General features: G+C 38.7%; 2 protein-coding genes and 1 long non-coding RNA gene across 11 annotated transcripts in view; 2 read left to right on the top strand and 1 right to left on the bottom strand.

The window, feature by feature from the left end:
* Positions 1-25,876, top strand: part of Sls (sallimus) — an 83,908-nt gene that overhangs the window by 42,952 nt on the left and 15,080 nt on the right. For 5 of the 8 annotated variants that reach the window (XM_071704761.1, XM_071704762.1, XM_071704766.1 and 2 more), the window contains 2 exons: positions 680-14,410; positions 15,028-20,253. The exons of 1 other annotated variant lie outside the window; for it this stretch is intronic. In XM_071704761.1, coding sequence (XP_071560862.1) covers positions 680-14,410; positions 15,028-20,253 — 18,957 coding nt within the window. The remainder of the gene's footprint in view (positions 1-679; positions 14,411-15,027; positions 20,254-25,876) is intronic. 2 more of the 8 variants (XM_071704764.1, XM_071704765.1) reach the window with 2 other exon arrangements.
* LOC139771762 (uncharacterized) overlaps positions 1-25,876 on the bottom strand; it is a 53,963-nt gene that overhangs the window by 14,104 nt on the left and 13,983 nt on the right. The gene's annotated exons all lie outside the window — the stretch shown is intronic.
* On the top strand, positions 20,260-24,571 carry LOC139771760 (uncharacterized). Of its 2 annotated transcripts, XM_071704779.1 has the most exons (4): positions 20,260-21,899; positions 22,004-22,091; positions 22,179-22,343; positions 22,428-24,571. In XM_071704779.1, exons 1-4 carry the CDS (start codon positions 21,513-21,515, stop codon positions 22,664-22,666), a joined length of 879 nt encoding a protein of 292 aa, XP_071560880.1. In that variant the 5' UTR covers positions 20,260-21,512; the 3' UTR covers positions 22,667-24,571. The 2 variants fall into 2 exon arrangements, with proteins under 2 accessions (XP_071560880.1, XP_071560879.1); XM_071704778.1 differs by having other exon boundaries at positions 22,004-22,343.

The following is a 25,876-nucleotide window of genomic DNA, read 5'->3' as shown; positions in this document are numbered from 1 at the left end:
TTAGTTTTAAAATACTTCTTTATTTATATGTGAAATATAAATATTAATACACAGAGAAAAACAAAAAAATGTATACTAAGATACGATATTCACAGCTGTAACGATCACTATTTTATTATGCTTTCAGATGTATGAAGTTTTGCTTGATCGAATAATAGCTATGCAATTTTTTTTCCTTATACCGCTATGCTTTCCACACGCGATAAATCCTACTACCTTATCTAACACAATATTCACCGTCGCATTTTAATCAGCCACTTTCCATGTCAACTTCGAAATCAATGCTTTGCGACTCGATGCTCACTCGCGCTACACCGATTGTGCCTTGCAATGTAAGTTCTATACATTTATCGATACCTTGCTCAACACAAAATAGTATGAGATATAAGAATGTAGCATAATCATAAGATTAATAAATGTTACATTCTATTAAACTTATTTACAATAAAATTCTACATTCACACCTTTCTGAAAATCCAAACACTTGTTATTTGTTTGTTTGTTGAGCACATATCGTAATCAAATACACGCTCTTTAGTCGTGGAATAAAGTATGCAAGATATAAAGAGTGAATGAGTGAATAAATGAGAGAGAGAGAGAGAGAGAGAGAGAGAACGCAAAAGTAAAAACATCACGCAACACTCACGTCTGACACAAAATTCTCACATACTTTCCACAGAATACGAGGACACACGGCAGGCACACACAACATTGCGCAAACGCAAAGACAGAAAACCAAGGAATCAAATCGAAGAAACAACACAAGATAGGGAAGAGGGGGTTCAATTAATAAAAATCGAGGAGGTCGAGGAGATTGAAAAAGAGAGAAAAAGGGAAGAAATTGAAGAAGAGGTTATTGAACTCGAACGGGACTCAAAGGGCAGATTGATTCGTAAGCAACAAAAGCAAGATGAGAAAAAACAAATAAACATAGAGGAGGAGGAAGAAACAATTGAAAAAATTAGAAAGACGTTAACACCAAAAAGATCAAATATCGGTAAAGACGAGATGCAACTGGAAGAGATAGAAGAATTTAAAGTAATAAAGGATCAACTATTGCCATCTATGGCTTTGAATGTATCTAGCCAGCGAACTCAAGTGATACCATTAGACCGAACAATCGAGCAAGCACCTGGCAAACCTGAATTTGAAAAAGCTAAATACACATTAAACACTGTTATCGCGCTAACGGAACAAATGACATCGGTACATGAAAAAGAAATTGACCAAGTGATGAGGGTCAAACCTATCGAACGTAAAGCGTCAATATCAATCTCATCTATAGAACCATATTCAACCACAGAAACTACTGCACATATATCTACTGATGATTTCTCTGGCTCCTTCAAGGCAACTTCTTACGAAGCTACACCTTCTGTAATAATGAAAGAAAGTCTTCTCATCAGCGAAACACTGACTCACGATGAGGGTATATCAAATCTAACTTTGACCACATCAGAAACGAGTCGAAAAGCAGACGTGCAGGTCACCGTGCAGGAAGCCGCAACTGTTAGAGAGACCATAGTTAATCAAAGCGAAATACCCACCGACGATTTTATAACACCCTTAAGCGTTAAGGCGGAGGATATTGTCTTGCCGCAAATATCACTTTCGGTTTATGAGATACAGGAAGGTTTGGTTGAAGATAAATTGGAACCTGTTAAAACGGTACTTACAAAACCTCGAGTTAACGTCAATGCAATTGAACCGTTAATAGTGGAAGAGATTCATTCCGAAGATAAACCAGGAAAATATTATCCGGAATTGATAGTACCTACTGAAATCGCTACCGAAACGATAATCTCGCGAAGACAACACGTTACCGAAAAGATGAACGCACCCGAAAAAGAAGGAGCATACATTCCAGGTAAATTACCGCCGAGTCAAACAGCTCAAATCAGAATCTCCTACGGGAACGAAACAGCTATTATTCGTCACGATCTCGTGCAGGAGCGTGAAGGGGAATACATTCCCGAGCGTAAAGTAGATTCTTTCGAAGCTACACCAAATGTCACTTTTCTGGAAGGAGTCGCGATATCAACAATCGATACTCAACAAAAAGAGGACGATTTAACAATCGAAGAGAGCAAACAGGTCACGGCCGACTTAAATATTGTCGAAATTATGTCAGCTGTGACGATAGAGACGATGATTTCCGAAAAAGATCGAGACTATCATCCCGAAGAAAAGCCTACTACTAAACTGGCCGTTACGTCGATCTCTCCATTGGAGATTGGTTCTGTTACAGACATAATTGTTCAAGAATCCGAAGGAACGTATAGTGCCGATCAAAAACCATCCAAAGTGCTGGCGGAAACGTCGGTCAGACCGAAAGAACACATCTTGATATCTCAAGTTCAAACCGCGGATTATCCCGCGGATTTAAAAGACACGCTCAAGTACGTCTCAGAGAGCGGTGTCGTATCCATTCAGTTGACCGAAGCGAAAACTGTCCTCGAAACGCTCACTCATGATCGAGAGGCTAGCATGATAGAAGATGCTAAACCGGAAATCCATACGATCGAGACGGTCTACGACGCTGTCAGAGGTATCGAGATATCGCAGACTACTTCTATAGAAAAAGAAGCCGAACTGAAAATCTTTGAAATGCCTGAATCACATCGCGGAAAAACGGTGCCCACTCATCCAATGATCTCCCTTGAAGTTCAGGAAACTCAATCTGAAAATGATTTAGGCGAAGTCACGAAAGAAGCCTTACCAACTGCTATAGCTAAAATCGAAGCGGTCAGTCTGCAAGAAATGATCGTTGGCGAAACTGTTGCGGCGGAAGGTATAGCTCCGGCGAAGAAGGATAAGAGTCCTGAAACAATGATCGCCGAAATCTCGATGAACCAGATTGAAAGCTTGCACACCACAATGATCGTAGCGGGGGAGAAAGAAACCGAATATCTTGAAACGACTGATGTTAAGAGTGCGTTTGCAAATACTGAATATATGACGCAAGTGGCTCCGATATGCGAACAAGTAAGAACAGAATCGCCGACTGAAGAGTACCTAGTGGTAGACCAACCTGTAAGTGGAAAAGCATATCCATCTCACGTTCCTATAAAAACTATCAGCATCGTTATGCAAGAAACCGCAGAAAAGGAAGACGTTTATAAAGCGGATGTAAAACCCGAGGGAAAAATAGCGAACATCGAACTCACGGAAACGAGGCCTGGTGCCAGCGTTTTAGAAATAATTCCACATGATCTCGAGAACGTTTACACACCGGATACTGGACCAGAGACCCATATGGTTGAGTCGTCCATAACTGGTCACATCATCGCGTCGAAGGCAGAAATCTTAGTGGAACAAAGTGCTGGAAAGATAACCAGTGACCTACCAAAATCAGGCAAAGCGATAGTACAACAAGAAGCTCTGGAAGAGTTGATAGTAACTGAAACAAATGTCGGCGAAGCGGAGCGAATCAGGGATGAGGATGCGAGTCCTATTAAACAAAACGCCGCAGTTCAAGTATGCGCTCGATCTGAAAAACTGACCGTCACAGAAGTAACGACCGTATTGAAGGAAGGAGAATTGTCAATGGAAAAATTGCCAGACAAACAAAAGGTTGTGTTAGACATAACTGAAGGCCATGAGATAGCCGAAACACAGGAGATGATTCTTGCGAGCACTCTAAGTGCATTGAAAGAAGAAAAACCGAGTCGGGAAATTGCCAACCAATTGCAAAGCGGACTAGACGTTGTACAACAAATGGAAGTATCGGTATCTGAGAAAGAATCTCCTTTAGAAACTGATATAAAACCTGATATTAAAAAGGTAGGTATTATTTTCCAAGAAGGAGAGAGTCTGACAATTGAAATTACGCATCCCGAGGACAAAGAAGATATATTTGATGAAAAGCAGGCGCCAAAAACAGCCGAAGCTACAATTGACGTAGTAACACAGAATATAGCATCGACATTTGAGATTGTTAGTGACGTCGCTCCAACTGAATTATCTGCCAAACCTACTCAAGAAGCACGTCCTAAAACGACATTATTACCATTTGAAACAGCCGTCGCTGAAGAAGTGCAAACAAGAGAAACTGAAAAGCCTCTTCATCATATGCCAGTGCCAGAAAAGAGAGCTAATCTTGAATTTGTAATGGGTGAAGGCCTTGTTGTTTCTTCTGTAACAACGGGTGACAAAGAAAGCACGCTAGCAGAAATGGAGAAACCACAATCGAAATCTGCTATTTTGGATATCCCTACTCATACCGTGGCAGAAGCTGCTGAAGTAACCGCGACCGATATCAGCGAATTAAAACGCGAAGAGACGATCTCCGCAATGGCTACGACTGAGCATATCACTCATCATAGTATTGTTACGTCCGAAATGTCAACTGGTGATTCAGAACAACCTATGCTTGATTTCGTCAAACCAGATAAGAAGAAAGTCGACGTGTCATTCGAAGAAGAAACAAGCGTAACAGTAATTGAAACAATTGCGTCTGACAAGGAGCAAAAATATTTGAAGAAAGCGGATATCATCGGTGAAAAAATTACCACCAGCTTTGACGCGCATAAAATCGCCGAACTCACTGAAGTTACACCGGCCATTTATCTAGGAGACTTCGATGTGAAAACACCAATGAGAGCAGCGGCGAAAGAGGAACGTTTGCCGTTTGAGAGTATCGTTCAAAGCGAAACTGTTGTAACAGAAACAGAAATAGAATTTCAAGATAAACCAACCAAAACCAACACGGCTCAAATATCCATCGATGAGATTATCAGTGCCACTATGTCTACCGAGATTTTAGGCGAAAAGGAAGATATTCTCCGAATTCCCAAAAGACCTACGGAGAAAAGAGCCGGGATTCAATTTGCCGGACATATTATTGCTGAGAAGAGCGAAGTCACTCCAGATTCCAACGCTGGAGAATTGATGGAGACAAAACCGACTTCTATTTCAGCTATTTTCTCAAGTATCCCATTAGAAGCAATAGTAACAACGGAAACGCAGCCAACAGAAGCGGAGGCTATACTTGGGAAAGATAAAATACCATCCGTGGCTCAAGCTGATCTTTCCATTGTAATGGAAGAAAGTGTGCAGGTATCTTCTGTAATCTTGGAGGATAAAGAAACTGAATATAAGCCAAAAGAAATACCGAAAGCAAAAATAGCGGAGAAAACTCTAATCGAAACTCATGGCGTCGCCGAAACAACAATGCAAATTGCTAATTTTAGTACTAGTGAAATTGCTATTGGCGAAGCACCACTGGCTGCCATCGCAATTCCAGATCACATAGTTTTTAATCCGCTAATGGAATTACAGCCTATTATTCAAGAAGGGGAAGATCAATTTACACCAGCTTTAATACCGGAAAATAAAACTGTAAACGTCAATATGGAAGAAGGCAAAGCAATCGCGAGTACAGCACATATAACACTGGCAGATAAAGAATCGCCGTATGTCGCCGAGGAACAACCACGTAAACACGCTGCTTTATTTAATATCGATGCTACTCATAGTATAGCAGAAACGACTGCGGTAGATATCGGACATTCCACAGGGGAAATAGCCATCGAAAAGCCAAACATGGAAACAGTATCGTCTACACACGAAGTATATCAAAGTCTCTTAGTGACTGAAGGCATGATTCAAGATCGAGAAAAGCCCTTCGAAGATAAATTCATGCCAGAGGTACACAAAATAGAATTATCTGTCGAAGAAGGCAAGAGCGTTACCTCTGTTACAGAAATTAAAATGGCTGATAAAGAAGCTCCCCTCGAAACGTTACGAGAAGACAAATCTCGCTCGGCATTTTCAGTTATTATTCCTGGCCACGAAGTCGCCGAGAAATCTGAAATAATTCCCAGTTCAAGCACAGGTGAAATGAGCGAAGTTGTAGCACCGACAAAAGTAACCGCGTTAATTGGCCAAAAACCTTTTGAGACAGTACAACTGACCGAACAAGTTCTTGTGGAAAGAGAAGTGGACAGGATTCGGGAAACGCCACTGACAAAAACGAAAGCACGTGTTGTTTTAGATGAAAATAGATTCGTCGCCATTACAGAATCAATTAATGCTCAAGACGTGGAAGAGGAATTTGCTACAAAAAAACTTCGCCAAGAGGCGGCAAATCTCTTGATGGAAGGTAAAGAAGTAGCCGAACGAATGGAAATTAATTTACGCGAAGGACTCGGAGAATTACCTGTGGCATTGAAACCGATTATATGCGAAGCACATAGAACACACTCTACTTTGGAAAGTATTGATGTCAGCGAAACAGTTCCTCAAGAGCAAGGCGCAATATTTAGTGACAAATTCAAGTCTGATAAGCGTAGCGCCGAGATTAGCTTCGTTGAAGGGAAAAGTATTACTGTAGATCATATCGTAACACAAGACAAAGAAGAAACGATGAACATTCCGAAATATGAAGAGAGTATGGCAAAAGTAAAACTAATAAAACCTGGCATGGATATTGCACAAAAAACACAAATATTTATCGAGCAAAATACCGGATTGGTTAAACCTTTTGAAAAGGTACAAGCGGAAGCCCACGTAAAGCAAGATGCGTTTCAATCTATCGTTGTCCATGAAGTTCCAAGTGCGGAAAGCGAAGGCACTTTTGATAAGTACCCGAAGGTAATATTTAGCACAGCTATGCCAACATTCGAAGAGGATCATGGTGTATTTATCACGGAGATAACATCTGGCGAAGTCGAAGCGTCACTGAGAGAGAAAAAACATGAAATGTCACAAACAGCTGTCCACACTATTGTTACCGAACACGGTATGATAGAGACCACGATGGTGGAATCACGAGTCGATGTACCTGAACAACCTTCTGGTTACATTTCAATACCTCAGATTGCTACGCCAGCCCGAGATACGTTTGAAAGTATTACAGTTGATGAAAATATTGCCGAAGAAAGGGAGAAGACTTTCGATGGTCTTTTTAAACCTGCGACACAAAAAGCAAATATCGATGTAACAGAGATATTGCCATTACAGGTTTCAGAAACAATTGTCGAAAACAAAGAAAAGGTATTAGATATAGCTTCAAAGAGAACTGAAGTCAAAGCTACGACAGATATCCATTTATTCCAAACTATCGAAGGTTCTTTCGTGGAAAGTATACAAAGTACTCGAGAGCTCTCTGAGGAGAAACCACTTCCCTCTCAAGCAAAACTCATTCAGACCACGGTGGAAACAATAGTGAGGTCAGAAACAACGCCAGCCGAAAGGGAGGACGTTTTTGAGAGCAAGTTTCAACCCGAGAGGCAGAAAGGTAAACCGCAATTCGAAAGTCTTACTACGGTTGTAATTACTGAGGTAGCTTCTAATGAAATCGAAGACGTCTTACCTGAAGCTGTTACACCAAAACAGCATCAGGCACAATCAAGCTTAACAGGCAGAGAAGCCGCGGAAATTCTTCAAATAGTTACAGCGAATACAACTGAAGATCTTGCAAGATCTACCAAATTATACGAACAAAAGGGTAAACCAGGACTCGAAGAATTATCATCTGTGACCGTTTCCGAAATTATTTCCAATGAAGTTGAAGATGTCCTAGCTAGTAAAGTTATTCCAAAAGACCGCAAGGCTGATTTTAATATTTCTGGTAGAGAAATCGTCGAAATAATTCAAGTGACAACAATATCCGAGACCAATGAACTTGCTACAGAAAGACCTGAAAAACAAAAAGGTAATCGACAAGTCGATGAATTAATTCCGTTAACTATTTCACAAGTAATTTCTAATGAGGCCGAAGAAATATTAGTTAGCGCTGAGCTTTCCACGGAGAAAATCAAAGCGCAACCAAATTTGCTCGGTAGAGATATCGCGGAAACAATACTGACCGTAACAATGACTAATGCCGAAGAACTTGTTCCTAAAAAAGAAACCGAGAAACAGAAAGGTAAACTCAGCCTCGACGAATTTACGCCTTTAACAATTTCACAAATAGAATCTCAAGAAGCAGAAGATATTCTCGATAGTCCCAAAGTACCGACCGAGAGAACGGCGCAAACAAGTTTGTGTGGCAGAGATGTAGCAGAAACTACGGAAATAACGGCTATATCAAGTCTAGGTAAATTGGTTGAACTTCAAAAACCCGAAATACAAAAGGGAAAACCAAATCTCAGGGAGTTATTATCCTTAAGTATAACGCAAATTGTATCCAATGAAGCGGAAGCTCTACTGCCTAGCCCAGAAATGCCCACGGAAAAAATGGCGCAAACTAATTTATCTGGTAGAGATGTAGCCGAAACAAGTCAAATTTTAATGATGATGAGTACAGAAGAACTTTCAAAACAAGTACCACCCGACGAGCGTAAAGGGCAAGTACAAGTAGAAGAATTATCCTCCTTGACAATATCTCAAGTATTATCTCATGAAACCGAAGAAACTTTCGAGAGTCGCGATGCACCTAGTGGACTCACAGCAATGCCTATGATGTCTGGTAGAGAAATAGCCGAGACTTCTCAGGTACTCACTGTTACCAATGTCGAAGAACTTTCGAGACTCGAAAGTCCAGCAAAACAAAAAGGTAAACCACGATTGGATGAATTTTCCTCACTTATGGTTTCTCAAGTAATATCTACCGAGACAGAAACACAATTGCCGAGTTTAGAAAAATTAGATGAGAAAATAGCCACACCACGTCTCTCAGGTAGAGAGATAGCTCAAAAAATCGAAATTGTGACCGCCGCAGCCGTTGGAAAAATACCCGAGTTGAAGAAAAAAGATGATCAAAGGGGAAAACCAGATGTTGAAGAAATGAGTTGTATTACTGTGTCTGAAGTAATTTCTACGGAAACAGAACAAGAATTACCGACACAGGACATTCCAAAATCGCAAAAAGCTCTGCCAAAATTATCTAGCATAGAAGTCGCAGAGATGTCAGAAGTTTTGACAGTGAGTAACGTCGAAGAACTTGCAAAATCACTAGTTTCCGAAGAGCATAAAGGTAAACTAAATTTAGACGAACTAATGCCATTGTCGATCTTTGAAGTAACTTACAATGAAGCCGAAAAGGAATTATCCACTCCAGAGGAACCAACTAAGCAAGTAGCCGAAAAAAGTCTACTGGGCATGAGCGTTGCCGAGAAATCGCAAATACTTGCATCATTAACAACGGAGGAGATGACAGAGTCTGCGAAACATCTGACGAAAAAAATTATACCGGAACAAATACCATTTGAGAGTATAGAGCGGATTGAATCAATTCCTCATGAAAGCGAACGTTTGCTTCTTCCCGATAAAAAGACACCAAGTACAACGGCTGATGTTTCATTCCGCGTTTCCGAAGGTGTCGAAGTTATTCAGGTAAATGCTACGGAAAAGGAAACAAAAGAAGACATAAAAAATTTAGAAGAAGCAACTAAACAAACAGCTGAGCAGAGCATGCTGAGCATGCCCGTTGTAGAACAGTCTCAAGTGGTAACGTCATCAACAACGGAAGATATGATAGAATCTGTTAAGCCTGAAATAAAGAGAATAATACCGGAACAAATACCGTTTGAAAGCATACAGCAGATTGAATCAATTTCTCATGAAAGAGAAAGTTCGCTTGTTCCTGATAAAGCGACATCAACCGCAACGGCCAACGTTACATTCCGCGTTTCCGAAGGTGTCGAAATAATTCAAGTAACCGCTACAGAGAAGGAAACGAAAGAAATCATGAAAAGTTTGGAAGAAGCAACTAAACAGACAGCCGAGCAAAGTATGCTCAGTATGCGAGTTGCAGAACAGTCTCAGGTAGTTGCGTCGTCAACAACAGAAAAAATTACAGAATCCGTTAAGCCTGAAACAAAGAGAATAATACCGGAACAAATACCGTTTGAGAGTATACAGCAGATTGAATCAATTCCTCATGAAAGCGAACATTTGCTTCTCCCCGATAAAAAGACGCCAAGCACAACGGCTGATGTTTTATTCCGCATTTCCGAAAGTGTCGAAGTTATTCAAGTTACTGCTACGGAAAAGGAAACAAAAAAAGTCGTAAAAAGCTTGGAAGAAGCAACTAAACAGATAGCCGAGCAAAGCATGTTAGGTATGCCCGTTGTAGAACAGTCACAAGTGATTACATCGTCAATAACAGAAGACATGTTAGAATCTGTTAAGCCTGAGATAAAGAGAATAATACCCGAACAAATACCGTTTGAGAGTATTCAACAGACCGAATCAATTCCTCATGAAAGCGAGCGTTTGCTCCTTCCTGATAAAAAGACACCAAGTACGACGGCTGATGTTTCATTCCGCGTTTCCGAAGGTGTCAAAGTTGTACAAGTAATCGCTACAGAAAAGGAAACAAAAGAAGTCGTAAAAAATTTAGAAGAAGCAACTAAACAGACAGCTGAGCAGAGCATGCTGAGCATGCCCGTTGTAGAACAATCTCAAGTGGTAACGTCATCAACAACGGAAGATATGATAGAATCTGTTAAGCCTGAGATAAAGAAAATAATACCCGAACAAATACCGTTTGAAAGTATACAACAGATCGAATCAATTCCTCATGAAAGCGAACATTTGCTTCTCCCCGATAAAAAGTCACCAAGCACAACGGCTGATGTTTCATTTCGCGTCTCCGAAGGAGTCGAAGTTATCCAAGTAACTGCTACGGAGAAGGAAACAAGAGAAGACATAAAAAGTCTGGAGGTAGCAACTAAACAGATAGCCGAGCAGACATTGTTGAGCATGCCAGTTGCTGAAAAAACGCAAGTGATTGCGACATCAACAACAGAGGAAATTCTAGAAACATCCAAGCCTGAAATAAAGACAATATCACCGGAACAAATACCGTTTAAGAGTATACAACAGATCGAGTCAATTACTCACGAAAGCGAACGTTCACTTATCCCTGAAAAAATGACACCAAGTACAAGAGCCGAAGTTTCATTCCGCCTCTCCGAAGGTGTTGAAGTTGTGCAAGTAACTGCTACGGAAGAGGAAAGAAAAGAAGTCACAAAAAATCTGGAAAAAGCTATTAAACAGATAGCTGAGCAAAAGATGCAGAGTATCTATGTTGCAGAGAAGTCTCAAGTAATAACGTCAGCAACAACAAAAGAAATAACGGAATCTGTTAAGCCTGAGACAAAGAGAATAATACCGGAACAAATACCGTTTGAGAGTATACAGCAGATTGAATCAATTCTTCATGAAAGCGAGCGTTTGCTTCTTCTCGACAAAAAAACACCAAGTACGACAGCTGATGTTTCATTCCGCGTTTCCGAAGGTGTCGAAGTTATTCAGGTAAATGCTACGGAAAAGGAAACAAAAGAAGACATAAAAAATTTAGAAGAAGCAACTAAACAAACAGCTGAGCAGAGCATGCTGAGCATGCCCGTTGTAGAACAGTCTCAAGTGGTAACGTCATCAACAACGAAAGATATGATAGAATCTGTTAAGCCTGAAATAAAGAGAATAATACCCGAACAAATACCGTTTGAGAGTATACAACAGACCGAATCAATTCCTCATGAAAGCGAACGTTTACTTCTTCCCGATAAGAAAACACCAAGTACAACGGCCGAAGTTTCATACCGCGTTTCTGAAGGGGTCGAAGTTGTACAAGTAATCGCTACAGAAAAGGAAACAAAAGAAGTCGTAAAAAATCTGGAAGAAGCAACTGAACAGACAGCCGAGCAGAGCATGCTAGGTATGCCCGTTGTAGAACAGTCTCAAGTGCTTACGTCGTTAACAACGGAAGAGATGTTAGAATCTGTTAAGCCTGAGATAAAGAAAATAATACCCGAACAAATACCGTTTGAGAGTATTCAACAGATTGAATCAATTCCTCATGAAAGCGAACATTTGCTTCTCCCCGATAAAAAGACGCCAAGCACAACAGCTGATGTTTCATTCCGCATTTCCGAAAGTGTCGAAGTTTTTCAAGTAACTACTACGGAAAAGGAAACAAAAGAAGTTGTAATAAGCTTGGAAGAAGCGACTAAACAGATAGCCGAGCAAAGCATGCTAGGTATGCCCGTTGTAGAACAGTCTCAAGTGATTACATCGTCAACAACAGAAGAAATGTTAGAATCTGTTAAGCCTGAGATAAAGAAAATAATACCGGAACAAATACCATTTGAAAGCATACAGCAGATTGAATCGATTTCTCATGAAAGCGAACATTTGCTTCTCCCCGATAAAAAGACGCCAAGCACAACAGCTGATGTTTCATTCCGCATTTCCGAAGGTGTCGAAGTTTTTCAAGTAACTACTACGGAAAAGGAAACAAAAGAAGTTGTAATAAGCTTGGAAGAAGCGACTAAACAGATAGCCGAGCAAATCATGCTAGGTATGCCCGTTGTAGAACAGTCTCAAGTGATTACATCGTCAACAACAGAAGAAATGTTAGAATCTGTTAAGCCTGAGATAAAGAAAATAATACCGGAACAAATACCATTTGAAAGCATACAGCAGATTGAATCGATTTCTCATGAAAGCGAACGATTGCTCCTCCCTGATAAAATAACACTAGAAACAACGGCTGATGTTTCATTCCGTGTTTCTGAAGGAGTCGAAGTTGTACAAGTAATCGCTACAGAAAAGGAAACAAAAGAAGTCGTAAAAAATCTGGAAGAAGCAACTGAACAGACAGCCGAGCAGAGCATGCTAGGTATGCCCGTTGTAGAACAGTCTCAAGTGCTTACGTCGTTAACAACGGAAGAGATGTTAGAATCTGTTAAGCCTGAGATAAAGAAAATAATACCCCAACAAATACCGTTTGAGAGTATACAACAGACCGAATCAATTCCTCATGAAAGCGAACGTTTACTTCTTCCCGATAAGAAAACACCAAGTACAACGGCCGAAGTTTCATACCGCGTTTCTGAAGGAGTCGAAGTTGTACAAGTAATCGCTACAGAAAAGGAAACAAAAAAAGTCGTAAAAAATCTGAAAGAAGCAACTGAACAGACAGCCGAGCAGAGCATGCTAGGTGTGCCCGTTGTAGAACAGTCTCAAGTGCTTACGTCGTTAACAACGGAAGAGATGTTAGAATCTGTTAAGCCTGAGATAAAGAAAATAATACCCGAACAAATACCGTTTGAGAGTATTCAACAGACCGAATCAATTCCTCATGAAAGCGAACGTTTACTTCTTCCCGATAAGAAAACACCAAGCACAACAGCTGATGTTTCATTCCGCATTTCCGAAGGTGTCGAAGTTTTTCAAGTAACTACTACGGAAAAGGAAACAAAAGAAGTTGTAATAAGCTTGGAAGAAGCGACTAAACAGATAGCCGAGCAAAGCATGCTAGGTATGCCCGTTGTAGAACAGTCTCAAGTGATTACATCGTCAACAACAGAAGAAATGTTAGAATCTGTTAAGCCTGAGATAAAGAGAATAATACCGGAACAAATACCATTTGAAAGCATACAGCAGATTGAATCGATTTCTCATGAAAGCGAACGATTGCTCCTCCCTGATAAAATAACACTAGAAACAACGGCTGATGTTTCATTCCGTGTTTCTGAAGGAGTCGAAGTTATCCAAGTAACCGCTACAGAGAAGGAAACAAAAGAAGTAATAAAATATGTGGAAGAACCAACTAAACAAACGGTTGAGCAGAATATACTGAGTATGCCAGTTGCTCAGAAAACTCAAATAGTTGCATCATTAACAACGGAAGAAATTGTAGAATCTGTCAAGCCCGAGATAAAGAAAATCATGCCAGAACAAATACCGTTCGAGAGTATACAACAAATTGAGCCAATTTCTCATGAAAGTGAATGTTCGTTTGTCCCAGATAAAGAAACGACTACCGCAACAGCTGAAGTTTTATTCCGCGTTTCCGAAGGCGTCGAAGTTATCCAAGTAACTACTACGGAAAAGGAAACAAAAGAAATTATAAAAAATCTAGAAGAAGCAACTAAACAGGTAGCCGAGCAGAACATATTAAGCATGCCTGTTGCTCAAAAATCTCACGTTGTTGCGTCGTCATCGTCAGAGGAAATGATGGAATTTGTTAAACCTGATGTAAAGAAAATAACACCAAAACAGATACCGTTTGAAAGTATACAACAAATGGAATCGATTCCTCACGAAAGCGAACGTTCCCTCATCGCTGAAAAAGAGGCAGTAAACGCAACAGCCGAAGTTTCATTCCGCATTTCGGAAGGTGTTCAAGTTACCCAAATAACCGCTACGGAGAAAGAAGCAAAGGAAGTCGTCAAAGGTCTCGCTAAGGAAGTAAACGCGCAAGCGGATATAATTGAACAAAAAGTTGCTCTAAAAACTGAAATTGTTCCAGAAAATGTAGTATCAGAATTTAGCGTTTCAAAACCAGAAAGTAAAACAGCTCATGGAGTAGAAGATGAAAAGCTAGGCGTAATTGTTACTGAATTTCAACACGTTACTGAAATCGAATCAAATCTGCCCGAACCCGTCATACCGGTAGTATCAAAGTTAGCAAGCACATCTATCGAAGCCGACTACATGGAAAAACTTTTGGGTAAGTATTATACATATAGAAAGATATCATGACTGATTTAAACTGACAGTTCAGAAGCGACTTTAAGAAAAATTCTATTCAATACAACACTAGGACTAGGATTAGTAACATCTAACAAATCAAATAAATCAGACAAATTAGATAAGTATATTAGTTTATATTAGCAAAATAGATAAAAAGAGAAATATAATCAGAACTTGAACAGATTAGTAAAATATGATTTACAATTATTGCAAGTAGGTTAACAACTTTTGTTTGACTTAACATTACGATCTCAGCTTGCCTCGGGTAAGTACGGGGCCAAACAACAACACAGACATTATTAATAATGTTTATAACATAATTGCACTGCACATAATAGACACATTTAGACAAAAACAGGTATTACTTTATACGAGTCATTACTAGCAGCTGATTCGCTATACTTAAATTAAGGCGATATTTAGCATTCGAGTAATCAAAAACGATATTTAAAAAATAAAAAGAAATATGTTAAAAATGATCTGAAACTAATACTCGGAATAAAAGTTAAATATCAGAATGTAAATAATGCCAACGGATTTATAAAACATACAACAATTTAATTCCATGACACACTTGTTCTATATACATTTCAGAAACCACAGAAGCATCAGAGAAAGAACATCACTTCACAATCACACAACACACTACAATACACGAAACAAAACAACAACCAACAAATAATTCCGATACTGAAGTAACTGAAGAATACACCACTAAATTTAGACGCGGCAGCAAAGAAAACGAAACAACAGCAATTAAAACGAAGAAAACGACAATACGGAAAAAGAAACCAAAATCTAAAACAGAAGAAAATAAAGTTGTAGTAATCGAAGAAGAAATCGAAGATATAAAATCACAAGTACCATCTATACCAAAAAAGCAATTTATGCACATCGAAGAAGTAACAGGACTGATAGGAATAGAAGAAATAATACCAACAAAAATTGAAGAATTAGAAGACATTACTCAAAGTCAAGAAGAACAAATAAAGACGTATGTACAAAATGAAAAAATAATCAAAAAAACAAATGATATCCGTGATATACAAACGAAAGATATTCAAAAAGAAGATACGGAAAACCAGTTAGATCAATTAACTAAAAAGGATGAAAGTAAACAAAAAATTGTTACGAGTCCAATAAAAACTGTTGAAAAGATTGTTCGCGCAGCAACACATCCCGAATTCGTAAAGCCACTTGAAGCGGAGGAAGTGAGAGAGCAAGTGACAGTAACTGAGGAAATAGTCGAAGGAACGAAACCGAAGAAGGTTACCAAAAAGAAAATTATCAAACGAAAAGTGCAAAAGCAGCAAGTGACACAGGAGACAACTGTAGAGGAAAAGGATCAGTTACCTGTTACGACACTTGTGGAAGGCCCAGTAGAAGAAATTGTCGAAGAAACGATTTATCCTCTTCCATATCCCGAATTCGTAAAGCCACTTGAAGAGGAGGAAGTGAGAGAGCAAGTGACAGTAACTGAGGAAATAGTCGAAGGAACGAAACCGAAGAAGGTTACCAAAAAGAAAATTATCAAACGAAAAGGACAAAAGCAGCAAGTGACAGAGGAGACAACTGTAGAGGAAAAGGATCAGTTACCTGTTACGACACTTGTGGAAGGCCAAGTAGAAGAAATTGTCGAAGAAACGATTTATCCTCTTCCATATCCCGAATTCGCAAAGCCACTTAAAGAGGAGGAAATGAGAGAGCAAGTGACAGTAACTGAGGAAATAGTCGAAGGAACGAAACCGAAGAAGGTTACCAAAAAGAAAATTATCAAACGAAAAGGACAAAAGCAGCAAGTGACAGAGAAGACAACTGTAGAGGAAAAGGATCAGTTACCTGTTACGACACTTGTGGAAGGCCAAGTAGAAGAAATTGTCGAAGAAACGATTTATCCTCTTCCATATCCCGAATTCGCAAAGCCACTTGAAGAGGAGGAAATGAGAGAGCAAGTGACAGTAACTGAGGAAATAGTCGAAGGAACGAAACCGAAGAAGGTTACCAAAAAAAAAATTATCAAACGAAAAGGACAAAAGCAGCAAGTGACAGAGGAGACAACTGTAGAGGAAAAGGATCAGTTACCTGTTACGACACTTGTGGAAGGCCCAGTAAAAGAAATTGTCGAAGAAACGATTTATCCTCTTCCATATCCCGAATTCGCAAAGCCACTTGAAGAGGAGGAAATGAGAGAGCAAGTGACAGTAACTGAGGAAATAGTCGAAGGAACGAAACCGAAGAAGGTTACCAAAAAGAAAATTATCAAACGAAAAGGGCAAAAGCAGCAAGTGACAGAGGAGACAACTGTAAAGGAAAAGGATCAGTTACCTGTTACGACACTTGTGGAAGGCCCAGTAGAAGAAATTGTCGAAGAAACGACTTATACTCTTCCATATCCCGAATTCGTAAAGCCACTTGAAGCGGAGGAAGTGAGAGAGCAAGTGACAGTAACTGAAGAAATAGTCGAAGGAACGAAACCGAAGAAGGTTACCAAAAAGAAAATTATCAAACAAAAAGGGCAAAAGCAGCAAGTGACAAAGGAGACAACTGTAGAGGAAAAGGATCAGTTACCTGTTACGACACTTGTGGAAGGCCCAGTAGAAGAAATCGTCGAAGAAACGATTTATCCTCTTCCATATCCCGAATTCGTAAAGCCACTTGAAGCGGAGGAAGTGAGAGAGCAAGTGACAGTAACTGAGGAAATAGTCGAAGGAACGAAACCGAAGAAGGTTACCAAAAAGAAAATTATCAAACGAAAAGGGCAAAAGCAGCAAGTGACAGAGGAGACAACTGTAGAGGAAATGGATCAGTTACCTGTTACGACACTTGTGGAAGGCCCAGTAGAAGAAATTGTCGAAGAAACGATTTATCCTTTTCCATATCCAGAATTCGTAAAGCCACTTGAAGAGGAGGAAGTGAGAGAGCAAGTGACAGTAACTGAGGAAATAGTCGAAGGAAAGAAACCGAAAAAGATTACCAAAAAGAAAATTATCAAACGAAAAGGGCAAAAGCAGCAAGTGACAGAGGAGACAACTGTAGAGGAAAAGGATCAGTTACCTGTTACGACACTTGTGGAAGGCCCAGTAGAAGAAATTGTCGAAGAAACGATTTATCCTCTTCCATATCCCGAATTCGCAAAGCCACTTGAAGAGGAGGAAATGAGAGAGCAAGTGACAGTAACTGAGGAAATAGTCGAGGGAAAGAAACCGAAAAAGATTACCAAAAAGAAAATTATCAAACGAAAAGGACAAAAACAGCAAGTGACAGAGGAGACAACTGTAGAGGAAAAGGATCAGTTACCTGTTACGACACTTGTGGAAGGCCCAGTAGAAGAAATCGTCGAAGAAACGATTTATCCTCTTCCATATCCCGAATTCGTAAAGCCACTTGAAGCGGAGGAAGTGAGAGAGCAAGTGACAGTAACTGAGGAAATAGTCGAAGGAACGAAACCGAAGAAGGTTACCAAAAAGAAAATTATCAAACGAAAAGGGCAAAAGCAGCAAGTGACAGAGGAGACAACTGTAGAGGAAAAGGATCAGTTACCTGTTACGACACTTGTGGAAGGCCCAGTAGAAAAAATTGTCAAAGAAACAATTTATCCTCTTCCATATCCAGAATTCGTAAAGCCACTTGAAGAGGAGGAAGTGAGAGAGCAAGTGACAGTAACTGAGGAAATAGCCGAAGGAAAGAAAACGAAAAAGGTTACCAAAAAGAAAATTATCAAACGAAAAGGGCAAAAGCAGCAAGTGACAGAGGAGACAACTGTAGAGGAAAAGGATCAGTTACCTGTTACGACACTTGTGGAAGGCCCAGTAGAAGAAATCGTCGAAGAAACGATTTATCCTCTTCCATATCCAGAATTCGTAAAGCCACTTGAAGAAGAGGAAGTGAGAGAGCAAGTGACAGTAATTGAGGAAATAGTCGAAGGAAAGAAACCGAAGAAGGTTACCAAAAAGAAAATTATCAAACGAAAAGGGCAAAAGCAGCAAGTGACAGAGGAGACAACTGTAGAGGAAAAGGATCAGTTACCTGTTACGACACTTGTGGAAGGCCCAGTAGAAGAAATTGTCGAAGAAACGATTTATCCTCTTCCATATCCCGAATTCGCAAAGCCACTTGAAGAGGAGGAAATGAGAGAGCAAGTGACAGTAACTGAGGAAATAGTCGAAGGAAAGAAACCGAAAAAGATTACCAAAAAGAAAATTATCAAACGAAAAGGACAAAAACAGCAAGTGACAGAGGAGACAACTGTAGAGGAAAAGGATCAGTTACCTGTTACGACACTTGTGGAAGGCCCAGTAGAAGAAATCGTCGAAGAAACGATTTATCCTCTTCCATATCCCGAATTCGTAAAGCCACTTGAAGCGGAGGAAGTGAGAGAGCAAGTGACAGTAACTGAGGAAATAGTCGAAGGAATGAAACCGAAGAAGGTTACCAAAAAGAAAATTATCAAACGAAAAGGGCAAAAGCAGCAAGTGACAGAGGAGACAACTGTAGAGGAAAAGGATCAGTTACCTGTTACGACACTTGTGGAAGGCCCAGTAGAAGAAATTGTCGAAGAAACGACTTATCCTCTTCCATATCCCGAATTCGTAAAGCCACTTAAAGAGGAGGTAGTGAGAGAGCAAGTGACAGTAACTGAAAAAATAGTCGAAGGAACGAAACCGAAGAAGGTTACCAAAAAGAAAATTATCAAACGAAAAGGACAAAAGCAGCAAGTGACAGAGGAGACAACTGTAGAGGAAAAGGATCAGTTACCTGTTACGACACTTGTGGAAGGCCCAGTAGAAGAAATTGTCGAAGAAACGACTTATCCTCTTCCATATCCCGAATTCGTAAAGCCACTTAAAGAGGAGGTAGTGAGAGAGCAAGTGACAGTAACTGAGGAAATAGTCGAAGGAACGAAACCGAAGAAGGTTACCAAAAAGAAAATTATCAAACAAAAAGGGCAAAAGCAGCAAGTGACAGAGGAGACAACTGTAGAGGAAAAGGATCAGTTACCTGTTACGACACTTGTGGAAGGCCCAGTAGAAGAAATCGTCGAAGAAACGATTTATCCTCTTCCATATCCAGAATTCGTAAAGCCACTTGAAGAGGAGGAAGTGAGAGGGCAAGTGACAGTAACTGAGGAAATAGTCGAAGGAACGAAACCGAAGAAGGTTACCAAAAAGAAAATTATCAAACGAAAAGGGCAAAAGCAGCAAGTGACAGAGGAGACAACTGTAGAGGAAAAGGATCAGTTACCTGTTACGACACTTGTGGAAGGCCCAGTAGAAGAAATCGTCGAAGAAACGATTTATCCTCTTCCATATACCGAATTCGCAAAGCCACTTGAAGAGGAGGTAGTGAGAGAGCAAGTGACAGTAACTGAGGAAATAGTCGAAGGAAAGAAACCAAAGAAGATTACCAAAAAGAAAATTATTAAACGAAAAGGGCAAAAGCAGCAAGTGACAGAGGAGACAACTGTAGAGGAAAAGGATCAGTTACCTGTTACGACACTTGTGGAAGGCCCAGTAGAAGAAATCGTCGAAGAAACGACTTATCCTCTTCCATATCCCGAATTCGCAAAGCCACTTAAAGAGGAGGTAGTGAGAGAGCAAGTGACAGTAACTGAGGAAATAATCGAAAGAAAGAAACCGAAGATCACCAAAAAGAAAATTATTGAACAAATTCCCGAAAGAACGACTGTCGGCTATGTGGATAATGAGATACAGGAGGTAGGAGCCGCAAATGATCTTGACGCAGACACTACACCAGAAATACACATTAAACCTAAACACGATGGATTGATAAAATATAGAGTCAATAAAAAAGTTTTGGAAGGTAAGTTAGGTTTCTACTTTGTGCGCTTACTAATGTTTACCTACGTTCTTTTGAAACATACATTTCTTCTTTACTATTTCTTAACGTACACAATCAACAGACTTTTATATTAAAACTGAAAAGAGGAACGTACCCAGTGAACACATTTTATAACGGCAATATAACATGGAAGTTACATGTAATATCACAATGTTATTCTTGTGATATATAAGGGCTACATAACATGGAAGTAACATGCAATTTAACATTTGTTATATGCAGGTAATATAACTGTTATACATCTTTTTGGCGTTACAGTTATGTAACAAAAATTGTGTAATTGTTACGTAACACGCTTGTATCAATGTTAGTATAACTAGTAATATTCTGGTAATATTAATGGGGTGTAACGGAATAACATATACAATATAAGACAGCTGTTGATTTGCTTACTGCTCACGTATTTCTATGTGCCCGGGCTCTTAAACCCTGCATCGTTTTATTTTGCTAGAGCTAATAATGGTCTGCGCTCATAAATTTTCAATTGTTTTTAAATATAGGGTTATGTGGGGTGATGTGCAACACTTTCACTCGTTGCTCGGAAAACATATCCAAAAATCAAATTCTTGAATATATCATGGCTGTATAATGTAGAGGAAGGAAAATACTAAAATTCTGCGTGATTAGATTTTCAAAATTTTAAATTTTTCCTAAAAATTTTTCGAGTTTTCAAAAACGTCTGTTTTAGTATTTTCAAATTTTCTTGGGGTGATGTGCAACACAGGTAAAATTAAGGTAAAAAATGCATGAATATCGACATCAATCGACTTAAATGTTAAATTTGGGCTTCTTAAATACAAATTAATCGAAATCTGGTGAACAAAAAATTTCACTGTGTTGTAATCGACCTGAAAAAAAAATCATTTTTTATTTGGGTAATTCTTCAGTTTAGCTACCTCAGCACAGAAATCGATGCAATTAGGCTTAATCAACGCGTTTTTGCACGAAACGAACGAATCTGGCAGAAAAAAGTGTCGCTCTGCCCCGCGACGCGAGATATTAATCGTTAAAGTTGACAGGAATCAGGTTATGATTCCTGTCATACCGACGACATGTAGCAACACTGAACGTGCCCTGCGGCCATATGCGCATGCTCAGTCAGCTCAGTAGCCGCACGCGCATGCAAAAGTGCGCCAATTTGAAACTAGTGTGCAAAATGAGAACTAGAATAAAACAAATGAAGCGCGCTAAAATCATACGTGAAGTCGCAGGCACGTGCAATGTTAGGCTTATTAGAATTTGCTCGTTTAACATATAATAAAATAGAATTAATAGATTTTTTGATTCAGCATGGCGTATTAGCGAATACAATTAAGTGTAGTCAGTGCGGTGACAATATAAACATCGATAAAGATACATTAACATATCGATGTAGAAGACGATATTACATAAAAAATATACATAAAAAACGTGTCTGCAAACAGTGCGATTTTTATAAAAGTGCGAAAACTGGTACTTGGTTCCATAAAAGTCACTTAGACATTGCTACTATTTGCAAAATAGTAGCATGTTTTTTGATGCTTCGACACCCGCGTCACGATATCACAATGGATGAGACTGGCGTGGCGTCAGCCACGATTACAGATTGGTTCAATTTTTGCCGAGAGGTAATTATATCTTAATTTATGTTAATAATTGTACTGTATAGTAAAGAAAAATGTATAATAATTAATGTCGAAAAATAATTTTAATATTATTTTTTTACTTGCAGGTCTGTGTGTTTTGGGCAGATAAGTATAGTACAAAGCTTGGTGGCCCAGGACACACAGTTGAGATAGATGAGGCAAAAATTGGACATCGTAAGTACAATCGTGGCCGACTTTTAAAGGGTAATTGGATTTTTGGAGGGTACGAGCGAGACTCAAAAAAGGTCTTCATCGTTCCAGTCGAGGATCGGACAGAAAAGACACTCCTGGCATGCATCAAGGAATGGATTCTGCCAGGAACCACGATCATGTCAGACTGTTGGAAGTCTTACAATTGCTTGAGCAATGAAGACTTCCAACATCTGACAGTGAACCATTCCTATAATTTTGTCGATCCTGAGAGTGGTAAAAAATGTTGAAAATATATATAAATAGGTAATTATATTATTAATGTTGCACTATAATTTAATATATTTTTTCAATTTACAGGTGCACATACTCAACATATAGAGCGCGTTTGGAGAGAGGTTCGGGCAAATATTCCAAGATACGGAACTAAATCCGAGCACTTACTTGGATATTTGTCCGAATATCTTTTCACACGCGCCTATAAACGACTGGAACGTATCGAAGCCTTTTTCGAGATCATCGCGAAAATGTATCCTCCAATGTCCACTACCGAGGACCAGCCAGTATCATCCAATCCGGGACCAAGTACAGCACTTTAAAAATATGTTTATCGCACTTTTTGGAGACACGTTTTTTATGTATATTTTTTATGTAATATTGTCTTCTACATCAATATGTTAATGTATCTTTATCAATGTTTATATCGTTATCGCACTGACTACACTTAATTGTATTTGCTAATACTCCATGCTGAATTAAAAAATCTATTAATTCTATTTTATTAGAATAATAAATCACTTACATATCACTTACAATTAGCTTTTAATGATGAACATAGGTTAGATGACGCGCTTTAAAAGTATTTAACTGTTTAACCCCCCTCCCCATGCATGTACTTTATAATTTCGCTTTACAACTTAGCATGTACTTTAAGTTGTAAAGCGCGTCATAAACCCATGTGGCACCTCGTTTCGCGTGGACACACACACACACACACACACACGTGTGTATGCCCTGCTTTATAGAAGTTGTGATTTTCGTTAAAGCAGGGCACACACACACGTGTGTATGCCCTGCTTTATAGAAGTTGTGATTTCCGTTAAAGCAGGGCACACACACACGTGTGTATGCCCTGCTTCTGCTTTATAGAAATTGTAATTTTCGTTAAAGCAGGGCACACACACGTGTGTATATGCCCTGCTTTATAGAAGTTGTGATTTTTACATAAAAGTAGCCTGCGGCGGAACCCCTTCCCCCGCATAATAAAACTAAATAAACTTCCAGCGTGATACCTAACTGCTTGAATCAAGACGCTTGGTTATTCCGCACGATTGACCAGTCAATAGTCATCATATTTAAAATTGGCGCACTTTTGCATGCGCGTGCGGCCACTAAGCATGCGCGTGCGGTCACTGAGCGTGCGCATATGGCCGCAGGGCACGTTCAGTGTTGCTACATGTCGTCGGTATGACAGGAATCATAACCTGATTCCTGTCTACTTTAACGATTAATATCTCGCGTCGCGGGGCAGAGCGACACTTTTTTCTGCCAGATTCGTTCGTTTCGTGCAAAAACGCGTCGAATAAGCCTAATTGCATCGATTTCTGTGCTGAGGTAGCTAAACTGAAGAATTACCTTTATTTGATTTCTTATTTATTTATCGCTTAAAAATTAATATAATGAAAGGAAAAATGCAAAAAACTTTATTTTTCATCATCTGAATCGCAGTTGTCACAAGTAAAATAGTTGCGACCTTGCATGTCGACACATTTCACATCATGTTGCACATCACCCCAAACACGCTATTTTGCGCGGACTGGCGTGACACCAACACAATGTAAGAAAATCACAAAATCGCTTTGGATTATCAAAAGTACTTGAAAAACTGACAATATAAAAATATTTACCTATAAGATGACTAAAACCAATTCACGAAATTACTATGAATGTGGAAAGCAAAAATTACATTCAGCTCGAGAAATTTAACTCGCTTTTCGTACAGCAAACCAGGGTGCGTGCTATCTCGCGAGTTATTTATCTAAAACAAGGTACTGTCAACACAAACAGATGGCAGTATGCGGTTCTGTCAAATGTCGACATGCAGACCAGGAATCGGAAACGTTGCACATCACCCCATGTTGCACATCACCCCACACAACCCTATATATATTGTTTGAAAGGTTTAATATTGTGCAGAGGTCTTTTAGTTCGCCTTAAGGCAAAAATTATAATTTACAAAATATATAATTTATAATTAATAATTATTAATAATTTACAAGATATTTATAATTTATATGATCAATTTATATAATCCGGGTATCCATCCGTATCGGTAAATAACGTAATCATCATGATGCATATTAAATAGATATAATGTCAATATTAAAAATTTGTGCAGCTATATACTCTTTATAAACTGAATTTGTTTCTTAAGATGATTATTGAAAAATTATATATTTGCGCTGGTTGTGACATATGTAGACTATATAATAACTTACATCAAATTAAGAAGTAGTCTACCACGTAAGGCAGTTGGCTCACTATCCAGAGGTCCCGAGTTCGAATCCCACCAAGGTAAGTGTGTTTTTCAAATACGAGAAAATATTTATAATCATAGACTGCATCTTAAGAAACAAATTTAGTTATAAAATGGTAATAAAATTTCGAAAAAAATAATTTTTTTACGGATATTACCTTATTATAACTGTTACGTAATAGTTAAATAACACGTTATGTAACATGTTATATTGCTGAGTCGGAAATTGTAACTTACACGTAAGTTACATGTAACATTCTGGTTTATATAACCTGTTATATTCGGTTACATTGTCGTTACATTACTGCTAAATTACTGTGTTCACTGAGTGGCCCAGTGAACACAGTAATATAGCAGTAATGTAACGACAATGTAACCGAATATAACAGGTTATATAAACCAGAATGTTACATGTAACTTACGTGTAAGTTACAATTTCCGACTCAGCAATATAACATGTTACATAACGTGTTATTTAACTATTACGTAACAGTTATAATAAGGTAATATCCGTAAAAAAATTATTTTTTTCGAAATTTTATTACCATTTTATAACTAAATTTGTTTCTTAAGATGCAGTCTATGATTATAAATATTTTCTCGTATTTGAAAAACACACTTACCTTGGTGGGATTCGAACTCGGGACCTCTGGATAGTGAGCCAACTGCCTTACGTGGTAGACTACTTCTTAATTTGATGTAAGTGTTATTATATAGTCTACATATGTCACAACCAGCGCAAATATATAATTTTTCAATAATCATCTTAAGAAACAAATTCAGTTTATAAAGAGTATATAGCTGCACAAATTTTTAATATTGACATTATATCTATTTAATATGCATCATGATGATTACGTTATTTACCGATACGGATGGATACCCGGATTATATAAATTGATCATATAAATTATAAATATCTTGTAAATTATTAATAATTATTAATTATAAATTATATATTTTGTAAATTATAATTTTTGCCTTAAGGCGAACTAAAAGACCTCTGCACAATATTAAACCTTTCAAACAATATATATATATTTAAAAACAATTGAAAATTTATGAGCGCAGACCATTATTAGCTCTAGCAAAATAAAACGATGCAGGGTTTAAGAGCCCGGGCACATAGAAAAACGTGAGCAGTAAGCAAATCAACAGCTGTCTTATATTGTATATGTTATTCCGTTACACCCCATTAATATTACCAGAATATTACTAGTTATACTAACATTGATACAAGCGTGTTACGTAACAATTACACAATTTTTGTTAC

This window comes from Temnothorax nylanderi, unplaced genomic scaffold (assembly GCF_030848795.1).
Source record: "Temnothorax nylanderi isolate EJ_2023f unplaced genomic scaffold, tnyl_v1.0 TNYL_tig0044_pilon, whole genome shotgun sequence".
In the NCBI taxonomy this organism is placed as follows: Eukaryota; Metazoa; Arthropoda; class Insecta; order Hymenoptera; family Formicidae; genus Temnothorax; species Temnothorax nylanderi.
Note: the sequence above shows the minus strand (reverse complement) of the source record. Positions and strands in the feature narration are given on the sequence as shown.

What these genes read in the sequence shown, in the direction of transcription:
- LOC139771760 (XM_071704778.1), top strand. Translation starts at nt 21,513, where the DNA reads ATGTTAGGCTTATTAGAATTTGCTCGTTTAACATATAATAAAATAGAA. An exon ending in GGTTCAATTTTTGCCGAGAG is followed by an intron (nt 21,900 to 22,003) that starts GTAATTATATCT and finishes TTTTACTTGCAG; the next exon opens with GTCTGTGTGTTTTGGGCAGA. An exon ending in TTTTGTCGATCCTGAGAGTG is followed by an intron (nt 22,344 to 22,427) that starts GTAAAAAATGTT and finishes TTCAATTTACAG; the next exon opens with GTGCACATACTCAACATATA.